Source organism: Tursiops truncatus, chromosome 9 (assembly GCF_011762595.2).
Source record: "Tursiops truncatus isolate mTurTru1 chromosome 9, mTurTru1.mat.Y, whole genome shotgun sequence".
Lineage (NCBI taxonomy): Eukaryota > Metazoa > Chordata > Mammalia > Artiodactyla > Delphinidae > Tursiops > Tursiops truncatus.
The window spans coordinates 58,518,820-58,541,307 of record NC_047042.1 but is presented as its reverse complement, the minus strand read 5'-3'; the positions used below and the strand labels follow the sequence as shown (position 1 = coordinate 58,541,307).

At 43.8% G+C, this 22,488-nt stretch overlaps 1 protein-coding gene across 9 annotated transcripts in view; it reads left to right on the top strand.

Annotated features, from left to right (window-relative positions):
* The first annotated feature begins 5,096 nt into the window (after positions 1-5,096).
* TRIL (TLR4 interactor with leucine rich repeats) overlaps positions 5,097-22,488 on the top strand; it is a 118,837-nt gene continuing 101,445 nt past the window's right edge. For 6 of the 9 annotated variants that reach the window (XM_073809770.1, XM_073809768.1, XM_073809772.1 and 3 more), the window contains exons 1-2: positions 5,097-9,224; positions 21,507-21,612. In XM_073809770.1, the coding sequence (XP_073665871.1) occupies positions 5,674-8,106 (2,433 nt within the window). In that variant the 5' untranslated portion in view covers positions 5,097-5,673 and the 3' untranslated portion in view covers positions 8,107-9,224; positions 21,507-21,612. The remainder of the gene's footprint in view (positions 9,225-21,506; positions 21,613-22,488) is intronic. The other 3 variants (XM_073809771.1, XM_073809769.1, XM_019926284.3) reach the window with 1 other exon arrangement.

The following is a 22,488-nucleotide window of genomic DNA, read 5'->3' as shown; positions in this document are numbered from 1 at the left end:
GATTCTCCGCGGCTGGGCCTAGGATCCTGTATTTTTAATAAGCTCTTCGGTTTCTTCTTCTGTAAAATGGGGATAACAGTAGTTCCTACCTCCCTAGGTAGGTGTGGAAATGGACGAGTTACTTTATGTAGAGTGTTTAGGCTACTGCCTGGCACTCAGCACTACATCAGTGCCAGCATTACTACTGTTGTTACTAGAATATGATCAGCCAGTTATGAACAGGTGTTCTGGAAATAGTGTCTATCAATTTTCTCAAACTTCAGTGTGCCTAAAAATCATCTGGTGAAAAAAAATCATCTGGTGGCTTATAAATGCAGGTGCTGGGGCCTTGCCCCCTGAGATTCTGATTTAATCAGGCTGATACCTCTCCAGGAATCTGCATTCCTTAAGGGCAAAAATGGAGAATCAGCAGATACACAGTAAACCAGTGATTCTCTCATTCACATTGCTAATCCCCAAGGCAAAGAAACTTGCCTCTCAGACTGGGGCTAAGATGAGGCTCGATTCAGATAAAGAGAGTTTTGGGGGTCATTTGATAGCATGCCAAGGAACCACTGGGACTCTTGGTTTCCTACTTCATCTGTGTCAGGGGCCACACTGCCTGTCTGGGGTTGGCTCACTAGGGATGAGGAAACAGCTGCCGTCTCTGCAGGCTGCCCTGAGTCAGCTAAGCCTGCCGCTCCAGCAGGGAGTGGCAGGCCTACCTCTCCCTGCAGCGGGGAGCTAGGCCTGAGCTCTTCTCGCCTAACCTGTCCTGCACCAGGGCAGCCTGGGCCAACTCACGCCAGCTCCAGGGGCTGCTGAAGACATGGCCTGGAATCCTTCCTGCCTCTATATCTGAAGATCAAGGGAACCACAGGTTGCTTGGGAAGGAAGTGTGTACATCCCTGGCAAGCCCAAGATTCCATGCCTGGGCAAGAATAGCTGAAAACCTTTAGGCCACATATATGTATCATGAAACCAGCCCAAAGTTGCTTGTGCTTCTGACCTCTGAAACCACCCCCAGAGTGCTTGAGATTTAAAGGGCAAACTTTCCAAAAGTGAAATGACAAAACTCTTGTTTCTCTTACGAACAGCTTTCCTTCCTGGGTTTCTCTACTTGTGATTATGCAAATTATACATTTAAGCATAATCAATACTTGTCTCTCCTGCAACCTGATCAAGCTGGGATCCATCCATAAACAAAGACATTACATAGTTAAGAGATAGGCATTTAAATGGAGACAACTCTGTCCTTACTCTTACTAAAAATTATTGCTTTTTATAGAAAATTAGGTATAGGCTATGTTATAATAAAGTAGAATTTATGTTTTAAAAAATGCTTTCCTTCAAACTCCTATAATTTTTCTCCTTGTTCTTTAATCCAAGTACATGTACTTTCTTCTCCTAAAATGCTACATATATGGACAGACATCTCCAATGTTTGAGAAGGCTGGGGTTAGAGCACTGGTCTATGGTTCCTCCTCTTAGCTCTGGGTCCTGCATTACCAGGAGTCTCCTGGAGGTCTCCCAGGCATTAGAGTTGAAATCCCAACCCACACCTCCAGATTCTTTTGACAGCTACCCTTTAGCCTTCTCTTGGCCCTAGGGGTATACACTTGTGATATGATTGGTCTCCAGGAGGACAGATAGGAAAAAGGCCTGCACAGACTTAGGTAATTAAGTAAGGAATTCCAGGGTCCCAGGAATCCTGAGCAGGAGTGGGGATGTGGACAGTGGGTGGTTACATATCTTTGGAAGCCTGAAATCAAAATCCTGCTCTTATGGCCCTCTAAAGTGTAGGGTCCAGGGTAGGGACCTAGGTTGCCCTGGTCCAAGAGTGTACTGTATCTATAGTATCTATATAATGCCTGCGTGTATGTTACATAAGGGAATACCTTGGTCTGGACGTTCTGTCAACACATGTCCCACACAAATCTGTCAGAGATTTCAAGGTTCGAGGCGGCAAGAACTAGAGAGAGAACATTTTCTTTGTGTGGCACCTACTTTGTTTAGGCAGAGATACCTCTTGATGTTGCAGTGCAAATGTGATCATGTCAACTCCCTGCTGAAAGCCTTAAAGGGGAATAAGGGACTATTTATTTGGAAGTCATTGTATGAACTGGTTGTGTGATACTATTAAAAAACACATGTCAAAAGAATCTCACCAACAAAGATTCAGACAGAAGATTTGGAGGTGTCTAAGTCAGTCTCTCGCACTTTTCCTGCCCTGCTCGCCATCACATAGGTAGTACTCAGCACTTCCCTCCTCTGGAAACCTTCCTCAAGCTCTCAGTCCAGCCAGGTGCACCTCCTCAGGGCTCCCACGGCAATTGCTCCCCGCCCATCAGTCTCCGCAACGTTGTTGCACCCTAAGGTCAGGCCCTGTGTCTTATCAGCGCTGCCTTCCCAGGGCTCATCCTGGGATTTGGCACATGCTAAATTCTCACTACATGCTTCTTGCCTGATCACCAGCAGCAATACGGAGTTACTTTTATAGCTCTTTACTACCAGGGGCTCTAAGACTACCGAATTCAAGCAAAATTTTAACTCCTGAAGAGAGACATGGTCTGAGATTAAATCGAACACCTGAACACACAGCACCACAGACATGGAGACCATTGGGGGCACATATGGATATCACATATGTGTACTCTGAAGTTTTTTAATGTCATTCATTTGTAAAGTTGACCTCAGGTTATATGCCTTTAAAAAGGGAAGCATTTCTTAAAAAGATGGCAATCACGCTTTTTCAGAAAGAACGTATACGCACCCATACACACACGTACTTTACCTGCAGATCTCAAAATTTTACCCTAACTGAAACTAGATTGAGGGTGCTAGCGAGACCTATCAGAAACTGTTTCTACTTATTTGAAATCTGGCATACTATTATCTATTTTAAGCAAGGCTAACTACATGGGGCAGATGTGTTACTTCAAGAAAACTGAACGTTATGGGAAACCAATCGTCTTTTGACATGAAACCATGGAAGATGTTATTTTTACCTGCAATCCAGGACTACTGGTAGAAATATTAAGCACTGGACAATAATACCCAAGACATTAAAAAAAATACTGAACAACTGCAGGGGTCTGATAACTTTGTTAATCTTACTTAGAGGCATCTACAAAGGAACAACACCCTCAGTGGAGTAAGTGATTAGTCCAAACTGTAGTGAGCTCTGAGGGAATGCCCCTCCCGGCCTCGTTTACTCTGAAAATTTTCTTGGAAGAGTCAGGAAAAGAGGAAGCTTATGCAAAGGAGGAGGGTCTGATTTCTGCTCCTTCCACTTCCACATCACACCTCTCAGTTTCCGACCTCCTTCCCGCTCAGAAGGCTGTTTTTGCGTCCCAAGGCTAGGGCCTCAGAAGCAGATGCTGCTATAGCTGCAGCCCAGGTAGATCTAGTAGCTCAATTTGAAAGCCAGCAGCTTCTTAGTATTCTTTCCTCTGAACAATCGAATGACCTCTGTTGCCACCAAGGACTGAGGTCCTCCTCGCAGCTTCTGGGGCCCAGATCAGAAATTGTGCTACACGGTACAAGCTTGGGCCTCACCCTCTAGGGCAGCCAGACCTTCATAAGGAGGACTGGAGTCAAGAACTAAAGGATTTCAGAGGTTTCTCACAAGGAGAACTAAAACCCAAACTACAAAACTGCCTGGGCAACTTCATCTTTCATCTTGTTCAGAAAGATACTTGGTTCCCCAAGTTCATCCTTTATTAGAAATCTCAAAACAAATCACAAGCAAACTTGCTCTGTGCACTGTGCTCTGAATGGACATTTCACTACCTACCTACCTTCCATTCTCCAGCCCCATCTCCCTGGACCCAAGGTCCCTGCTCATCCGTAAGTGTTCACTGACTATGCTGCCAACGGTCTCATTTTTCTTTAAATTCACTTGCCTATATGAATCGTTGAAGGAGGCAATTAATCACCATTGAACATTGGAATTATTCAAAATCATTTGCATCTCAGCAGCTTTCTCATACTACAGCCTTACACTGTTATTTGACCTTTCCTGTCTTGCCCTCCCCACTAGATTGTCAGCCTCCTGAGGTGAGGATATGTCTCTCTCCTTTAATTTTCCACACAGTAGGTCCTTAAAATTACATTTTCTGAACACCCTGGGATGAGGGTAGGGGGTAGCTTGCAGGAACAAACAGTAATTAACAGCTCTTCCTTGCCCATTCTCCTTCTCAGCTGGGGCTGCCCTGAATGGAGCCATTAATAAATGCTCCACTCCCTGTTGATAATAAGTGTTAAGACTCCCCCAAGTAAACCAGGTCTGAAAAATTGTGGGCAAAACTTTTGAAGATCACCACAAGTCCAGGCATAAAGGGGGAGGGCCCAGCAGGTAGCAGTTACCAGAGGGTCTGTGAAGGTTATTATATATACATGCACACGTGCAGAGCCTGCCCCAAGGGCTCTAAGACTGGAGGAGGATTAATGGGACTAAATCACCTAAATCTGACAGACTTTCACGGTGGCAGAACCAGTTCTGAGCTTTCTCCATGCTCTTGCCTACAGCAGGGCCAAGCAACTACTCAGTTTAGATCCCTAAGAAGGGGCGGAACCTCTCCTCGGCTATTGGCCACCAGTACAACGATGTCAAAAACCCAAGCACGCAACAGCCAGGATGTCTTGATTTAGCCTCTTCTGACAGTAGCCCACCGACAGCTCTTGGCAGCCAGCCTTGTTGCTGCCCGAAACTTCCCGTAGAACGCTGGCAGGTTCCGTGCTGCCCCAACTTCTTGCAGGGGGCCACCTGGAAGAGCAAGTGTCTTAAAAACTAATAAAACGACTCGCGATCCCATTGCTTCGAAGCGACTGGTGTGCTCGTCTAAAATAAAAAGGTTTCTGTCTGCAAATCCCGTTTGCTCGCCCGGTAATCCACCCCCGCCCCCAGCCCGGCGTGTCCGACTCGTACAGCTGTTTTTAATCCCTACTTTTCTCACTTGGCGTCCCGGGCTCCGGTTGACCAGACGCGGAGCCACTTAGTGTTTCCTCCTCCCCCTACCGAGGTCTGTCCTCCCTCCGCCATCTCCTTCCCCCCACCCCCCCGCCTGCATCCCCGGGGGGCAGAGTGTGGGAAGAACGAATTTCCGCCCGGTTTGCTCGCCACTCGCAGACTTGGGTCCCTTCCGGACGCAGCCTGCACACCCCCGGCTCCTCCCGGGGCTGTTCCACCCAGGCCGCGCTACCGGTCCCGGACTGGGAGTGAGGAGGCGCGGGCTGCGGGGGCCGAGCCTCCCCGGCGCAGCAGCCAAGCCGCGCCCGGAGGAGCTCTTGGAAGGGCTCCCGCCTGCAGCTGGGGAATCCGCTGGCGGGGAGAATCCGTGCCAGGGAATCCAGCTCTCCGGACTCAAGCTGCAAACAAAAAGCTCAGGTCTTGCTCCCTCCCTCCACGGCCCCCCCGCCCCCGACGCGCACCCGGAGAAAGTTCTGCAAAAATGCAACAAGTAGCACCCGGAGCTCGCGGAGCGCCCTGCGCCGCCTGACTTGGCCAGGCAAAGCCCGCCTGCAGAGACCCGGGCCAGCCACCGGACAAAGGGCGGAGGAGGGGCTGGACGGCGCTGCTAAGTCCGAAAGAGGCCATTTAGCGACTCTGGCCAGGCCAAGGGGAATGCAGAGGAGACACAGAGCCGGCGGGCCAAGAGGACGATCGGGCCGCAGAACGCAGGGCGGGCGGCGATGGAGGCTGCCCGCGCCTTGCGCTTCCTGCTCGTGGTGTGCGGCTGCCTTGCGCTCCCGCCGCGGGCCCAGCCGGTGTGTCCGGAGCGCTGCGACTGCCAGCACCCCCAGCACCTCCTGTGCACCAACAGGGGGCTCCGCGCCGTGCCCAAGACCAGCTCGCTGCCGAGCCCGCAGGACGTGCTCACCTACAGCCTCGGCGGCAACTTCATAACCAACATCACGGCCTTCGACTTCCACCGCCTGGGGCAGCTCAGACGGCTGGACCTGCAGTACAACCAGATCCGTTCTCTGCATCCCAAGACCTTCGAGAAGCTCTCGCGGCTGGAGGAGCTCTACCTGGGCAACAACCTCCTGCAGGCGCTCGCCCCGGGCACGCTGGCGCCGCTGAGCAAGCTGCGCATCCTCTACGCCAACGGGAACGAGATCAGCCGCCTCAGCCGAGGCTCCTTCGAGGGACTGGAGAGCCTGGTCAAGCTGCGGCTGGACGGGAACGCCCTGGGGGCGCTGCCGGACGCCGTCTTTGCCCCCTTGGGTAACTTGCTCTACCTACATCTGGAGTCCAACCGGATCCGTTTTCTGGGCAAGAACGCCTTCGCCCATCTGGGGAAGCTGCGCTTCCTCAACCTCTCTGCCAACGAGCTGCAGCCCTCCCTACGCCACGCGGCCACCTTCGCACCGCTGCGCTCTCTCTCCACCCTCATCCTCTCGGCCAACAGCCTGCAGCACCTCGGGCCGCGCGTCTTCCAGCACCTGCCGCGCCTTGGCCTACTCTCGCTCAGGGGCAACCAGCTCACGCACCTCGCGCCCGAGGCTTTTTGGGGGTTGGAGGCCTTGCGCGAGCTGCGCCTGGAGGGCAATCGGCTGAGCCAGCTGCCCGTGGCGCTGCTGGAGCCTCTGCACAGCCTGGAGGCGCTGGACCTGAGCGGCAATGAGCTGTCCGCTCTGCACCCCACTATCTTTGGCCACCTGGGCCGGCTGCGCGAGCTCAGCTTGCGCGACAATGCGCTCAGTGCCCTCTCCGGGGACATCTTCGCCTCCAGCCCAGCCCTCTATCGGTTGGATCTAGACGGCAACGGCTGGACCTGCGACTGCCGGCTGAGGGACCTGAAGCGCTGGATGGGTGACTGGCATTCGCAGGGCCGGCTCCTCACCGTCTTCGTGCAGTGTCGCCACCCTCCGGCCCTGCGGGGCAAGTACCTGGATTACCTGGATGACCAGCAACTGCAGAACGGGTCTTGCACAGATCCCTCACCTTCGGTTTCCCCGACTGCCGAGAGCAAGCGGCATGCCCTACCCACAGCCCCGGGGGAGGAGGTGGCGCCCCCTGCAGGTGCCCTCGCGGAGGAGCCGCCGCCGCAGCCACAGCCACAGCCAAGGGGTCGGTTTCTGCCAGGGGTGACCTGGGATGGGGCCGCCAGGGAGCTTTTGAGTAACCGCAGCGCCCTAAGGCTGAGCCGGCGGGGCCCGGGCCTCCAGCAGCCGAGCTCCAACGCCGCTGCTGCCGCGGGCCCGGCGCCACACCCCCTGGACCTCCTCGAGAAGCCTGAGCGGGGACGTCCGACTCCGTCGGATCCAGCCCACACGGAGCCCACCCCGACGGCCACGCTGGGCTCTGCGCCAGCCGGCGACCCCTGGCAGCGCGCGGCGAAGCAGCACCTGGCTGCGCAGCAGCAGGAGAGCACCGCCCAGTCCGACGGCGGGGTCGGCCTGCCGCCGCTGGTATCCGACCCGTGTGACTTCAACAAGTTCATCCTGTGCAACCTGACCGTGGAAGCAGTGGGCGCCAACAGCGCCGCGGTGCGCTGGGCGGTGCGCGAGCACCGCAGTCCCCGGACGCTGGGCGGCGCGCGCTTCCGCCTACTCTTCGACCGCTTTGGCCAGCAGCCTAAATTCCACCGCTTCGTCTACCTGCCTGAGCGCAGCGACTCGGCCACGCTTCGCGAGCTGCGGGCAGACACCCCCTACCTGGTGTGCGTGGAGGGCGTGCTAGGCGGCCGGGTCTGCCCGGTGGCTCCCCGGGACCACTGCGCGGGGCTGGTCACCCTGCCGGAGCCTGGGAGCCAGAGCAGCGTCGACTACCAACTGCTGACCTTGGCCCTGCTGGCCGTCAACGCACTGCTGGTACTCCTGGCCTTGGCGGCCTGGGCGTCGCGCTGGCTGCGTAGGAAGCTGCGGGCCAGGCGGAAGGGCGGGGCCCCCGTCCACGTTCGCCACATGTACTCTACCCGACGGCCCCTGCGCTCCATGGGCACCGGCGTGTCTGCCGACTTCTCTGGCTTCCAGTCGCACCGGCCGCGCACCACCGTGTGCGCACTCAGCGAGGCGGACCTCATCGAGTTCCCGTGCGACCGCTTCATGGACAGCGGGGGCGGCGGCGCGGGCGGCAGCCTGAGGCGGGAGGACCATCTCCTGCAGCGATTTGCCGACTAGGTAGATCCGGGCCTCCAGGGGTGTGGAGACCATCTCACTGGCCTTGAGGAGGGGAGCCACCTCTCCGCGGGCCCCCGCAGCCCCCCTCAGGGGAAGATCTCATTTTATCCGACCTCTTTTCCCCCTTTTGTGCGCTTGCCAGAGAGGCCAAAGGGGACAGATGGCTAATTCTGCACCACCTTCCAATCCCAGTGCTCACTTGTGAAGTAAATGGATGGTATTGGTGGTCAAGAGCAAGAGTAGGGGACAAATGGATGGTGGGGTCCAGAGGTAGGAGGCCTTCTTAACGTGCAGACATTGGTGCAGCTATGAGAATGGATGTTTTGGGGGGTTTTTTTTTGGCATTGTAATGCAGTAGGCTGGCCCCCTTTGGGATAGAAAAGGGTGCTCCTTGCTCCCTACGTGACCAGAAAGAGATTTGGATGCATGCTTTTTTTGTTTGTTCAGTGTCAAACAGAGGAGTTTTGTTTCTATTTAAGGAAAAAAGAACTTATTACCATTACAAAGGAGGCTTGGCAACTGACTCCCCTGGCCTGGTGGTCTCGGCCAAGAAGGGTGATGTTGTAAACAGGTGGTAAAGTTTAACACTCGCAGAGGAACTCTTTGTTGGTTGATAGCACATTCAGGAAAACTTAATGTTTAAATAATTAGAGACGCTATTTTTCTTTTTCAACAATGTGAAGAGCTCTAACATTTAACACACTGACCAATAAACTCAAGGACTATTTTAGTTGAGCCGGGCAGTTCAACTATTTTCCTTTTAACATTAACACCACAAAAACTTTTGCTGACCTTGGGGTTAACGAAGATTACATAGTTTCTCAGGAGAAGGCTGCATGCAAGACTTCTCTGTCAGGGTTGCTCCTGTGGCTTTTTAATTTTATTTTTTTAAACCTATATGTGGAATAGGAAATGTCAATGCCAGACTCGATAGAAGAATGTAACGTGTACATAACCGATGACCCCATAGGGAATGGCAGTGTTCTAGTTCACTTACCACATCTCTGACAACCTGTCCAGATTGGAATAAATGTGATGTGGTACCTCTCACGTTTTCATCAGTGACACGCAGTCGACTGTGCCCTACTTCTCTTGAGTTGCACAGTTAAGTGATCAAGGTAATTTCCTAATAGGAAGTGAGCAAAAGGTGACTTGCAATTGATAGTATAATGTTTGATCATGTTATTGTCTTTATATGAAAGAGTAGAGGGGGAAAATGTGAAAAAATGTGCATCGGTGGTTGTATGTTTCTACTAAAACCAGAAGATTATGAGTACTTAAACCTCACTGTGAAATAATTATATATTTTGCAAATGAATCCCTCCATTACCCAGTGTTTTTTTTCATGTTATTAAATCTTATCTTTTAGTTAATAATTGCAGTATTTCTTTTAAATGTTTTTGTTTTAAACTTAGGGTTAGGCTCCTTTATTTGTTCAGTTGTTTTCAGCTGTTTGGGATACTTTCATTCCCTGATATTTATGAAGTAGATGTTTATCACTAAATGTAGTGCTTTGGTTTACATTAATAATTTTGTGTGTGGTCAAAAAACGCAGTCACTTGGAAGATGTACAGGATGGTTGTATTCACCGTGGTTGTAGATTCATTGGCAGTGGGGTGCCGGGGAGGCCACTGCAAAGGTGCTAAGGCTAACAGTGAATCTTCTGTTTAGGGCCTTAAGCCCCCGAGGGTCCTGAAGACTCAGGGAATCTATCATAGTCCAGGGATCCTTCAACCCCATTCCACTCCTTTTATGTTTGGCCTCCACTGAGCCAGGCCTGCCGTCGTCCCAACAGCTGAGTCGGGACACAGGGATTTAAATGAGCTGATCTTTGTTTATGTTCAGATGAGTAAATGTCCAGACCACTTAAACTACAGCTGTTTTTCTGGCAGTCTTATCTATGGGGTCCAAACTTAATAAACCACAGGAAATAGGCTGTTATTCTTAGTTTGCTGCCAGGGCTTGCTTCAGATTCCAAGCGTATTGGTACTTGGGAGAAGTGTAGTTGTTTGCTCTTATGTGCAACCTTTTGGTTATCTTGCACCTTTTGTGCTCCTAGCTTTTTCATTCAGAGAGCAATTGCATTTCTTAGCTCTTGCTTTTACACAGTAGTGTAATAAAGTGAGTCCCATTGAAAGTCTGAACAACACCTCTGGTTCTTCCCACCACCTACCCTTTCAACTGCAAAAATCACTGAAAATGCTTAATGCCTAAATCCATGTAAAAACACTTTCACTGGAAAGTCTTTCAGTGGGAAATGAATAAATGTTATACATTGTTATGTTCAGTTATGTCAATAAACCCACTTACTAATGGAGATGTTTTCTTGTTGGAGTTTCCAATATTTTATACCCTTCGTAATGGTACACTGCATTTTTCTACAGCAGTTTTCATCAAAGAAAATGAAACATAAGCTGGAAGTCTTTCCTCTTTCACTCTTTTAATTTCCATTTCCACAGTAGAGTGTGGACTTAATTTTTAAGAAATGCTGTGTGACCTTCTAGCCAAAGAAACAATGAGATGACTCTAAAAGCAGGTGGTCAGCTGTGGTGTGAAAATGCTGTTAAAACACCAGTGACAGCAAAATGATGGGTCTCAGCAGGATTCAGCTGTTTAAAGGACACTGAATTAGAAGTCAAGCCCTTTGACTCTCATGGTCAATGAGAAGGAATTACCTTGAACTGGAGGCCATCTTTGCCATTACGAAGTACATGAAAAATAAAACTCCTAAAGAAAAAAAGAATAAACTTTGTAAGAGGTAGGAGTGTTCAATTAAAGAGCCATTGACACAGTCTGGAATGTGTTGGGGTCCTCGGCTCAGCCAGTAAGATTATTGCTTTCATGAGGGCAGATCGTTTTGTGATGCTGCCAGGTAATAATTAGCGTGTGATCAGACCACCTTCACTGATTTGCCAAACACCTGGTTTTCACCAGAAGTACAGTAACATGGGCAGCTACTGTATATTAAGAAACTATTACAATAGACACTGGATTACCTGGTATTTGTACTTAACCACTCCCCCCTTTGCCTCTGAGAGTTGGGGATAAGTGATAATGAAGCATTCTCATGTCAGAAATGTATTCAAACTTCCAGACCATGACCCGGGATGAAGACAGATTCCTACCCAGCCTCATATCTTCATCATCTCAGAGAATTATAACATCACTAAGGTTCAGAATGATTTTAAAGTGGTGAAAGAATTTTATGTCGTCTGAGATTGCATTCTTTCCATTTACCTAATCTTTGTGCCTTAGCTTCTGCAGCAGTAAAATGGGAATCCTGGGTCCTGACTCCATAGTGCAATTTTAAGGAATAAATGGGTAAAAAGTGTTAGCACCGGTTACAGGGCAAGTGTTCAATAAATATTAGATGTATTATTGGTAGCATGACAGTTGTATGATACATTTTAGAAGTTTCACGGACAAGGCATTCTGCCCTAACCAATTAGAAGATTCATGTAATGAGATTAAGGTGCCTCTCCCTTCCCCTTGTTTTGTTTAATTGAGGCTCTTCTATAATTTGGTGTGGAAGGATAGCTCTTGAAATACTTTCTCATTACTTAAAGGAAGTGAATATGCTACTACTTGAGCAAACTTTCCTATGTTTAGTAAACTGTTGGAGTAAGTTAATTCATCCTTTAGATAGGAACTAAGGCTGCGTAAATGGTCTTGCTTACATAGGGCCCCTCTTCCTGTTAATTTAGTGATAACATTTCCAAGTGTCCTTTTACTCTTAGTTTACTCAGAAGGATACTTTGCACACACAAGTGCTTTTTTCCTAGGGATTTCAGGTCACTTCGTCCTTCTCTATCATGTGGCAAATAGTGTTCTTTTCATTTTGCACAGGAGACTGAAGTATTTGGAGATTATACTTACTTATATTGACTACTGAAATAATTAGGAAAAAATGTAGCTTCCTGAAACCTGGTTGCTTTAGCTTGAGGCAGACTACCAAAATATCCCATTACATATGTTTGAGAGATTTTAAGCTCCAGGCAGTGTGATTCCGTATGGACACAGAAACGTGGCTTTGTAATTTGGCTGTGAACTGGCACCGGACACTAGAGAAATAAATTGTCATGTGCCAACATTGCAAGCAACAGCATCTCCTGGCTATGTAACTTCATAACATTTCTTTCAAACTCACCAAAGTTTTATAAATGCTAGCTCTGTGCCGTAGTTAATGCTGAGACAGGCAGCACTGTTGTATGTTTAGACCAGCTGTAGCCAAGTAGCAGTTATTCACCTTTCCAAGTTACAGTTTTTGATGAAGTAATGCTTACCCTACAGCTGACTGTATACTTAACTCTTAGTATATGTACACTGTACCATGTGCAGACATACTTTTAATGGTGACCACCCTCTTATTTCCTTTCTTTCTCAATTGTGTCTTTCTAAGGATTTTTATTTTAGGAAATTAAACTGAGTGCAAATAATAGCAAACACCCATATTAGCACCACTCAATGACAGTTAACATTTTGCAGTGTTTGTTTTCAGCCTTAATAAATGTCTTTATTGACAAAACCCCTGATTTCCTTCCGCACACTCTGTCTTCTAAAGTAACTACCACTGTGAGTTGGATATGTGTCCTTCTAACAGTCAGTTCTCCTCATTCACAGAAGTTATGTTGTATAAGGTCACAGCAAACATTGAATTAGCAAATACTGAACCATTGCTCCCAGGAGAAATTCAGGGTTAGGTTCCTGTGAGCCTCTGGTCACAACATTTTCATCAACCTATCAATATATACCCTTATTTTATGTGTGTTTCTGTTTAAAGACACCTTATTTAATATATATAATTAATTTATTAACATTGAACTCATGCCCAACAGCACCATAGCTTGTGCCTGAAGGAAGTGTATCTAACTTGTGTGTTTTCCCCCTAAGACACGTCACAGCCTTTCTGCACTTAGGGACATTAGCCTGCACTTCTGCACTGTGCTTGGGAGCCCTTTTAAACAGCAAAATTGCCAACAAAAAGCAGGAAAATGCAAAAAATGTGGCACTAAGAAGATTCCCTTCTTTTTATGGCTAAGTAATATTCCATTGTGTGTGTGTGTATATATATATATATATACCACATCTTCTTTATCCATTAATCTGTTGATGGAGACTTAGGTTGTTTCCATATCTTGGCTACTGTAAATAATGCTGCCATGAATATTGGGGGTGCAGGTATCTTTTCAAGTTAGTGTTTCTGTTTTCTTTGAATAAATACCCAGAAGTGGGTAGCTGGATCATATAGTAGTTTTATTTTTAGCAATCTTTTGTCTTTTAAATGGTAACCACATCATGTGGTTGTATTGTTGATGATGGTGGCTTTGGGTGTGTGTGTTGAGGCTGGAAGTGGGAAGGGTTTCTTTTAAAACAATTTTAGTTTGATATTTTCTGGTTATTCTCTCTGAAGTGTTTTGCTCCCTTGCTACATGTGCAGAATCTCTATATTTCTTCTTTAGGACTGCTTATCATACATTTAAACTGTACCTATTTGTGTGTCTTTTCTTACCTTTGCACACTTACTACTTCCCCAATTCTCAGGAAGGGCTCCACAAAGAAAAAAGGGCTAAGTACATCCCTGGGCTAAGTATATCCCTGACCCCACCTGCTCTGGAACCACTTTTCAGAAGGTGTTGACCTCTGCTTCCCATCTCTTTTGAAAGACTTTCTGACACTCTTTGTGCCAAGGAAAAGGGTGACTTGCTCTGAGAAGAATATAGTTTGCTTCTTGGAAGATCTCATTTATGTGCTCTTAGTGCTTTCACACACCTTGTTTGGTTGTATGCTTTTTCTATTTCTATTGTGATTGCTGGACACACACACACACACACACACCAATTTCTCTTTATTTTTGCCTTGTGCTTAATTCTGTTTAGGCTGTTCTTTCTTATACCTTGTTGGTGTCACTCATTATAACCATAGTACAATTATCAAGATCAGAAAAGTTAACGCTCATAAAATGCTATTGTCAAATCTACATTCCATATTCAAAATTTGTCAGTTGTCATAATAATGCCCTTCTTAGCTATTATCCCCTTGGATCAATGTAGAATCATGCATTGCATTTCGTTGTCATGTTATTCTCTCTTCTTTTCTTTCTCTCCCTCTCTTTCCATTTTTCAATTTTGTTTTCTTTTTTTTTAAAGTAAGGTTTATTGAGGTATAATTTACGTAGAGTTCAATTTACCCTTTTTGAGTACAGTTCCATTCGTTTTCACAAATGCATACAGTCATGTAGCTACCACCCCAATCAGGATATAAAGCATTTCCATCGACACAAAAAGTTCCTTTTTAGTCAATCCCCTTCCCCCGACTCCAGCCATGGGCAATTACAGATTTGATTTCTGTCCCTATAGTTTTGCCTGTTCTATAATTGCATATATATGCAATCATACAGTATGTTGCATTTTGTGTCTGCCTTTTCCCCTCATCATAATGCTTTAAGATACATCCATTTTATTGTGTGAATCAGAAGTTCATTCCTTTCCGCTGCTGAGTAGTATTCCATTGTGTGGATGTACCACACTTTGTTTATCTATTTGCCAATTAATGGATATTTGAGTTGTTTTCATTTGGTGCTGTTATGAACAAAGCAGCTAAAACGTTTGCATACAAGTCTTGGTATGGAAATGTGTTTCATTTCTCTTTAGTAGATTCTAGGAGTGGGATTGCTAGGATGTTTGGTAAGTGTGTGTTTCACTTTATCAGAAAATGCCAAACCGTTTTCCAAAGTTGCCCTCTGCCATTTTGCATTCCCACCAGCAATGTATGAAATTTCACGTTGTTTTACACACTTGTCAGCACTTGGTTTTTCCCTGTTTCAATAAAGCCATTCTATTAGGTGTGTAGTATTCTTTTATTTGGTTTAATTTGTATTTCCCTAATGACTGATGATATTGAGAATCTTTTCATGTAAGTATTTGCCACTTGTGTATCTTTGGGGAAGTGTTTGTTCAGATCTTTTGTTTTTTATTGGGTTCTTTGTATTCTTATGAGGTTATAAGAATATTTTATGTGTTTTGGATACAAGTCCCTTGTCAAATACATGTTATGCAAATATTTTCTCCCAGTCTGTGCTTTACCTTTTCATTTTCCTAGCGGTGTTTTTCTTTACATTTAGGACTATAATCCATTTCAAAATGATTTTTGTATGGTGTGAGGTATGAATCCAGCAAAGTTAACTTTTTTTTTTTTTTTTTTTTTTGGTGGTAGGCGGGCCTCTTACTGTTGGGGCCTCTCCTGTTGCGGAGCACAGGCTCCGGACGCGCAGGCTCAGCTGCCATGGCTCACAGGCCTAGCCGCTCCGCGGCATGTGGGATCCTCCCGGACTGGGGCACGAACCCGTGTACCCTGCATCGGCAGGCGGACTCTCAACCACCACGCCACCAGGGAAGCCCATAACTTTTTTTTTTTGGCATAGGTATATCTACTGGTCCAGCAACTTTTGTTGAAGAAACAATACTTTCTCTATTGAAAATCTCTGCAACTTTGTTGAAAACAATCTGTTGGCCCTACGTGTGGGTCTGTTTCTTGACACTCTGTTCTGGTCCATTGATCTATATGTCTGTCTTTGTGCCAATACCAAATTTTCTCGAAATCAAGTTGTGTGAATCATCCAGATTTTCTCCTTTATCAAAGTTGATTTTGGCTGTTTAGCTTTTTTAATTTTCCATAAAAATTTTAGAATCAGCTTGTTATTGCAACCAAAAAAAGTTAAAAAGCCCAGTGGGATTTTGATTTGGATTGCTTTAAATTTATAGATCAGCTGGTGATAATTGACATCTTAATACTGACTCTTGATCTGTGAATACAGTATATCTCTCAATTCAGTTTGTTCTTTTAAATTTCTCTAACAAATGTTTTATAATTTCAGCCTGCAAACCTTGCACCTATATTGTCAGCTCTATCTCTAAGTATTTCACATTTTTGATACTTTTGTAAATGGTACTTTTTAAAAACTTCAATTCCCAGGTGTCCATTTCTAGCATATAGAAATCAAATTGGTTTTAGGGCTTCCCTGGTGGCGCAGTGGTTGAGAGTCCGCCTGCCGATGCAGGGGACACGGGTTCGTGCCCCGATCCGGGAAGATCCCACGTGCCGCGGAGCGGCTGGGCCCGTGAGCCATGGCCACTGAGCCTGCGCGTCCGGAGCCTGTGCTCTGCAATGGGAGAGGCCCCAACAGTGAGAGGCCCGCGTACCGAAAAAAAAAAAAAAGAAAAAAGAAAAAAGAAACAGCAACCCAATGTTGAATAGAGGTGGTGAGATAAGGTTTTCTTGACTCATTGCTAATCTTAGGGAGAAAACAGTCAATCATTGACATTAAGTATGATGTCAGCTCAAGATTTTATATATTAACAGGATCCCTTTATCAGAATGAGGAAGTTAGTTTGCTGAGTTTTTATCATGAAAGTATGTTGAGTTTTGTCAGTTGCTTTTTCTCCATTATTGAAATGATCATACTATTTTCCTTTTTAGTTTGTGGATATGGTGAATTAACATTGATTATATTTGAGCTGAACCAATCACAAATTTCTAGGATGAATCCCACTTAGTCATGATATGTTATCATTTTTATGTATTGCTAGTTTCAACTTCTCCATGTTTTGTGAAGAAGAATTTTTTCATTTATGTTCATAATGAGTATTTGTTTCTAGTTTTCTTTTCTTGTAATGTCTGTGTCTGGTTTTGGTGCCAGAGCAATGCTAGCTCCATAAAGTGAGCACCGTTTCTTCCATTTCTATTTTCTGAAAGAGCTTGTGTAGAATATGCATTATTTCTTCCTTAAATGTTGGTGGTTCACTTCTTTGCCTGAAGTTTTCTTTGTGGGAAGGTTTTTAACGACGAATTAAATTTCTTAAATAGATATAGGACTCTTCAGATTATCTAATATTATTGAATAAGCTTTGGTCATTTATGTCTTTCAAGGAATTTGCCCATCTCATCAAAGTTATCAAATTTATTGGCATAAAGCTGTTTAGACTATTCTCCTATTATTCGTTTAATATCAGTAGAATCTATAGTGATGTCCCCTATTTCATTTTGGATATTGGAAATTTGTGTCTTCTCCTTTTCGGTTTGGCTAAAGGTTTGTCAATTTTACTGATCTTTACAAAGAGTCAGCTTTTGATGTCATTGACTATTGTTTTTCAGTTTTATTGATTTATGCTCTTATCGTCATCATCATTCTCAACTTTCTCCTTGCTTTGGATCTCTTCTTTTTCTAGTTGCTTAATGTAAAAACTTTAGATCATTGTGACCTTTTTTGTTCTACTAATATAGTCATTTAGTACTATAAAGGCTATCAGTTTCCCCAGAAATTTTGTTATGTTGTATTTCAATTTTGATTCAACTGAAAATATTTTCTGATTTCCATTATGGCTTCTCCTGAGAAGTGTGTTGTTTAATTTCCAAATATTTGGAGATCTTCCAGATATCATTCTGTTGTTGATTTCTGGTTTGATTCCTTTGTGGTCAGAGATTTCAATTCTTTTACACTTGTCGAAATTTGTTTTATGGCCCAGAATATTTTCTATATTGATAAACGTTCCATGTGCACATGAAAAGAATATATATTCTGCTATTTTATGTAAAGTATCTAATAAATGTAAAGTAAATACGGCTGGTTGATAGTATTGTTCAGCTCTTCTATTTCGTTGCTGATTTCTTTTGTCTATCTGCTCTATTACTGAGAAGGAAATGTTGAAGTCTCCAATATAATGTGGATTTGTCTGTTCCTTTCAGTTATCTCAATTGTTTTTGTGTATTTTGAGCTCTATTTTGGATTGTTTTTTCTTATTATCTAACAAACCCTTTGCATTATGTAATGTCTCTCTTTATCCTTGCTAAAAATATAGCCAGTTCAGTTTTCTTTGGGGGAAATTATATATATGTTTATATAAAATAATATATGTACTTATATATAACATTATATGTTTTATAATACATACATATATTCTTATTTAAAAAAATCATTTCTCATACTCTATAATTATGAGAGTAAGTCCCAGTTTCCTTCTACCTGAAGAACTTCCTTTAACATTTCTTGTAGTTCTGTTGGCAATGAATTATCTTGTCTTTTGTTTTGAGAAAATGTCTTTATTTTCTGAAATATTTCTTTGGGGGTGTAGAGATTTCTTCACTGACTTTTTTTTCTTTCAGTACTTTAGAAATGTTTCTCTATTGTCTTCTAGCTTGCTTAGCTTTTGGCAAGGGGTCTGCTCTAATTACATCGGTTTCTCTATATAATGTCTGTCTTTGTTCTAGCTGCAGTCAAGATTTTTCTCTTTAAGTTGTCTTTCAGCAGTGTGCTTGTGATGTGTCCATGTGTTTTAAACATTGTTCAAACTGCTTAGGTCTCTGAGCTTCTTGCATCTGTGGTTGTCTTTCAGTAGTTTTAGGAAATTCTTAGCCATTTGAAATAGTTTTTCAAATATTTCTTCTGCTCTGGTTTCCTTCTCTCTTTTACCTGGAAATCTAATTACATGTATGTTAGACCACTTGTTATTGTGCTATGTACCTCTTGGATATTCTGTACTCCTTTTTCTTTTACATGTTTAAAATCTTTGTAATTCAGTTTAGATAATCTCTATTGGCCTATCCTTAAGTTTACTAATCTTTTTCCAACTGGTTCTAGTCTGCTAATTAGCCCTTCAAGGAATTACTCATCCCTGATACCTTTTTATTTCCCTAGCATTTTCTTTGGTTTCTTTTTTTTTTTTTAATAAATGCTTTTTAAAATTAATGTATGTATGTATGTATTTTTGTCTGCACTGGGTCTTCATTGCTGCACACGGGCTTTCTCTAGTTGCGGCGAGTGGGGCTACTCCTCACTGTGGTGTGCAGACTTCTCATTGCGGTGGCTTCTCTTGTTGCGGAGCACGGGCTCTAGGGCATGCGGGCTTCAGTAGTTGTGGCACATGGGCTTAGTTGCTCCATGGCATGTGGGATCTTCCCGGACCAGGGCTCGAACCTGTGTCTCCTGCATTGGCAGGCAGATTCTTAACCACTGTGCCACCAGGGAAGCCCTGGTTTCTTTTTAAAAATGTTCCTCTCTGTTGAAATTCCATATCTGTTCATTTGTGTCGTGTAACTTTCCACTAGATCTTTTAATATGTTAATTCTTAGTTGTAGTAAAGTCTCTGTCTAATAGTTTCAACATCTAGGCATCTGAGTCTAGTTTTATTGATTGCTTTATATTTAAGCAATAGGCTGTTTTATCATGCTTTCTTCTTCTGAGCTTTATAAGTCTTATAAATGAAAGCTAGACATCATGTCAGAAGAATATGCAAGACGGAGACAAATAGTATTTATGCCCAGAAGTGGATACAACTCTTCTTCTGTTAGGCTATACCAGTGAAGAATTCAATCAACTAAGTCAGTATTTGAGCTGAGTTTGGATTTTCTTGTTGCTATTAGTGCACCACAGACTTCAAATTTATTCAGTCATATGCAGATTTATTTGTCAAACAGCATGTTTAACCTTGATTTTTTAAATTGTTTATTTTCAGAAGCATTTATTATGTGTAGTAAATAAGAAATTTCCTTGATTTGACAGACTGTGTTTTTGGAGATTTTATACACCTGGATGTTTTTAAGTTAAGTTTGTGTAATAATTTATGTTAATATAATGCAAATTAGCACCCAGGAATATGTTTTATTTTTACTTAACTCTTAACCCCCCAACATTATATAAAACATGGAGACTCCTTTCCAAATAAGATTAATGTGAGATTTCTTTTGAAATGAACAGCTCTATGAATTGGATTACATGCAGGTAGCATCAGAAAGAGTTCAAGTGAAGGAGAGTGAAGAGTTGTGTACTTTTTAAAGCCCTATGTTTGGGGCTTTCAGTGTCAACTTGAGAACATCATCAATCATGGTATCATGAATTCTCAATTAGACATTTTACTATATACTTCATTTGCTTAGGAAGAAGGCCTGTCTTGTAAAAGCCAGTGCCTTTCTATTGTTCACATTGAACTCTAAACAAATACTTAACCTGAAACCAAACTGATGGAGAAGGAACACAAAGAATTATATACAGTAGGATTCTTGTTTAGTGGAATAATCCACAGATGCCCCACTCCTGGCAAGGATTGTGCAAACCTGATACTGTGTAATAATCACCAGATCTCAAAATTTTAGATAGACAAAGAATAGCTCATTGTCACAGAGAAAATAAAAAAACTTAGTTTTAATATTGCCTATTATTAACTGACAACGTGGAATATCTTACAGAAGGGAGATGCTCTATTCGAGATTTTTATCTTTGTTTTTTTTTTACATTGCCAAAGCTTTTTTTATTTAGTAAATTTTCACAATATTTTTCTTCCAAAGTGCTACACAGTAACAGCAACTAGGCAAGATCCAAAAGGCACTTAGTCTTCCGTCTTCAGTTATTTTCACTGAGCTCTTTTCTAAGAGCTAACTCCAGTATCCAGCAGCTGTCTGGTTTAAGATGCAATGCACTCTCCGTTTTTTGCCTTCCAGACTCTCCTGTCTAAATCTTTTTTTTTTTTTTTTTGACATCTGTATTGGAGTATAATCGCTTTACAATGGTGTGTTAGTTTCTGCTTTATAACAAAGTGAATCAGCTATACATATACATATATCCCCATATCCCCTCCCTCTTGCATCTCCCTCCCACCCTCCCTACCCCACCCCTCTAGGTGGTCACAAAGCACCAAGCTGATCTCCCTGTGCTATATGGTTTTATATCTGTATTATTTCCTGTATGTAAAGACTTAAAGTGAGTGTTGCATAAAGCGAGTATGTAAGACTCAAGTGTTGACTATTTGGGGACAAAGGGCGTTTAGTTTTGTTTCAGGCACTATTTTAAGAGCTTTCCCTACACTGATTCATTCAGTCCTCACAGTAACTCTCTGAGGTAGGTACCATTACTATCCTCACGTTAGAGGTGAAGAGATGGAGGCACAGAGAAGTTATACATTCAGACCAAGATCCCTGAGTGGGGAAGTGTTTGAGTCTCGATGGGAAGCCAGGCTGGCTCGAGTCCTAGCTGTCAGTCCTGACGCTCTGGGGCCTTGCATGCACACAGGACAACTGATAAAACATCAGGGGATTGTTCTCAAGGTTCACTGCAAACGTTTCTTTTCTTCCGTAATACAACACTTTAAAAATCATCTGTAAGTAGTTTGGCCTTTATTTATGCCTCTTTTTCTTAATCTGTACTATACGTCAAGGACAATACCCAGAGTTACATGATTCATCTGTAAATATTTAATGAGAGACAGGTAGTCCATCTCACAGCCACAAACGCTTCCTTCTGTCTTGACATGGGTGGGTCACTGTCTTATGCTGTGAGGTTAGTTCTTTCCACTGGTTTGTGAGCTCCCTTAGGACAAAAATCCCAGCTTGCATTTCTCTTTGTGTCTCCACAGAGCCTGGTGAGCTTAAAGTAGTGTTCCTGGATACCTGCTTATTAACGAGTGCTGCAAGGCAGCTATTCAACCTTTCCCACTGAGACACACATGCCAGACTGTTCACGTAAGTCATATACACTCGGTGTATCAGGGCAAGTCATTTAATAGCTGTAATTCCATCCAAATGTCCATTTATATAGCAATGGTTGAAAACTGATGGGTGCTCTAAGATGGTATATTTGACTCAGGGTACCATATGATTCTACTTTTTCTACCTTTAATATAGGAGCATAGTTCTCAAACAGTGAACATTTGGGAAATTTAACATACATTTCTTCCCTTTGTGTACTAAGTACAGATTTCATGTTGCTTAGAATAAATCTGGAATTGTGTCTTATTTATGTTGGTATTCCTATCATCTAATATGGTGCATTTCACATAGTAGTTTCTCAATAAAAGCTGGTGGATTTTTTTTTTTTTTTTTTAATTTTAAGCATTAGTCCTATTAGAAGAGAGTTAGGCTAGGAGGAGTTTTCCATCGAAGATCTTTTGGATCTACTGAAGCCTGAGTTTTTGCTTTCTAGGATATGGAACAGAATATTTTTGTCAACACACTGATGTTATTTTCCACCTAGTCCCCGTTTTCTAGTAACTTCTTCCCCCACAAAATCATGACTAAGACTTTTAAAAAAAAATCCAAAGCAAAACAATCATTATGAATTTCTTTGTGCACCAGAAAGACACAATAAGACAAGTGTTTTTGTGAGATAAGGGACATTTCAGCGATATGGTGAAGCATGAATTGTCGTATAGGCAACCAGTCTCACCAGGTAAATGATTATCTGCAGTTGCCAGAGCGAGCAGCTTCCATGGCTGATGGAGCTGCTGACCTTGGCATATTTATCATCATTACCCCAGGGGACAGAAACCAGTATGTGTGTTCTTGTGAATACACATCCATAAAAGGAGACACAAGCTAGTGGAAAAGAATTTGTGTGTA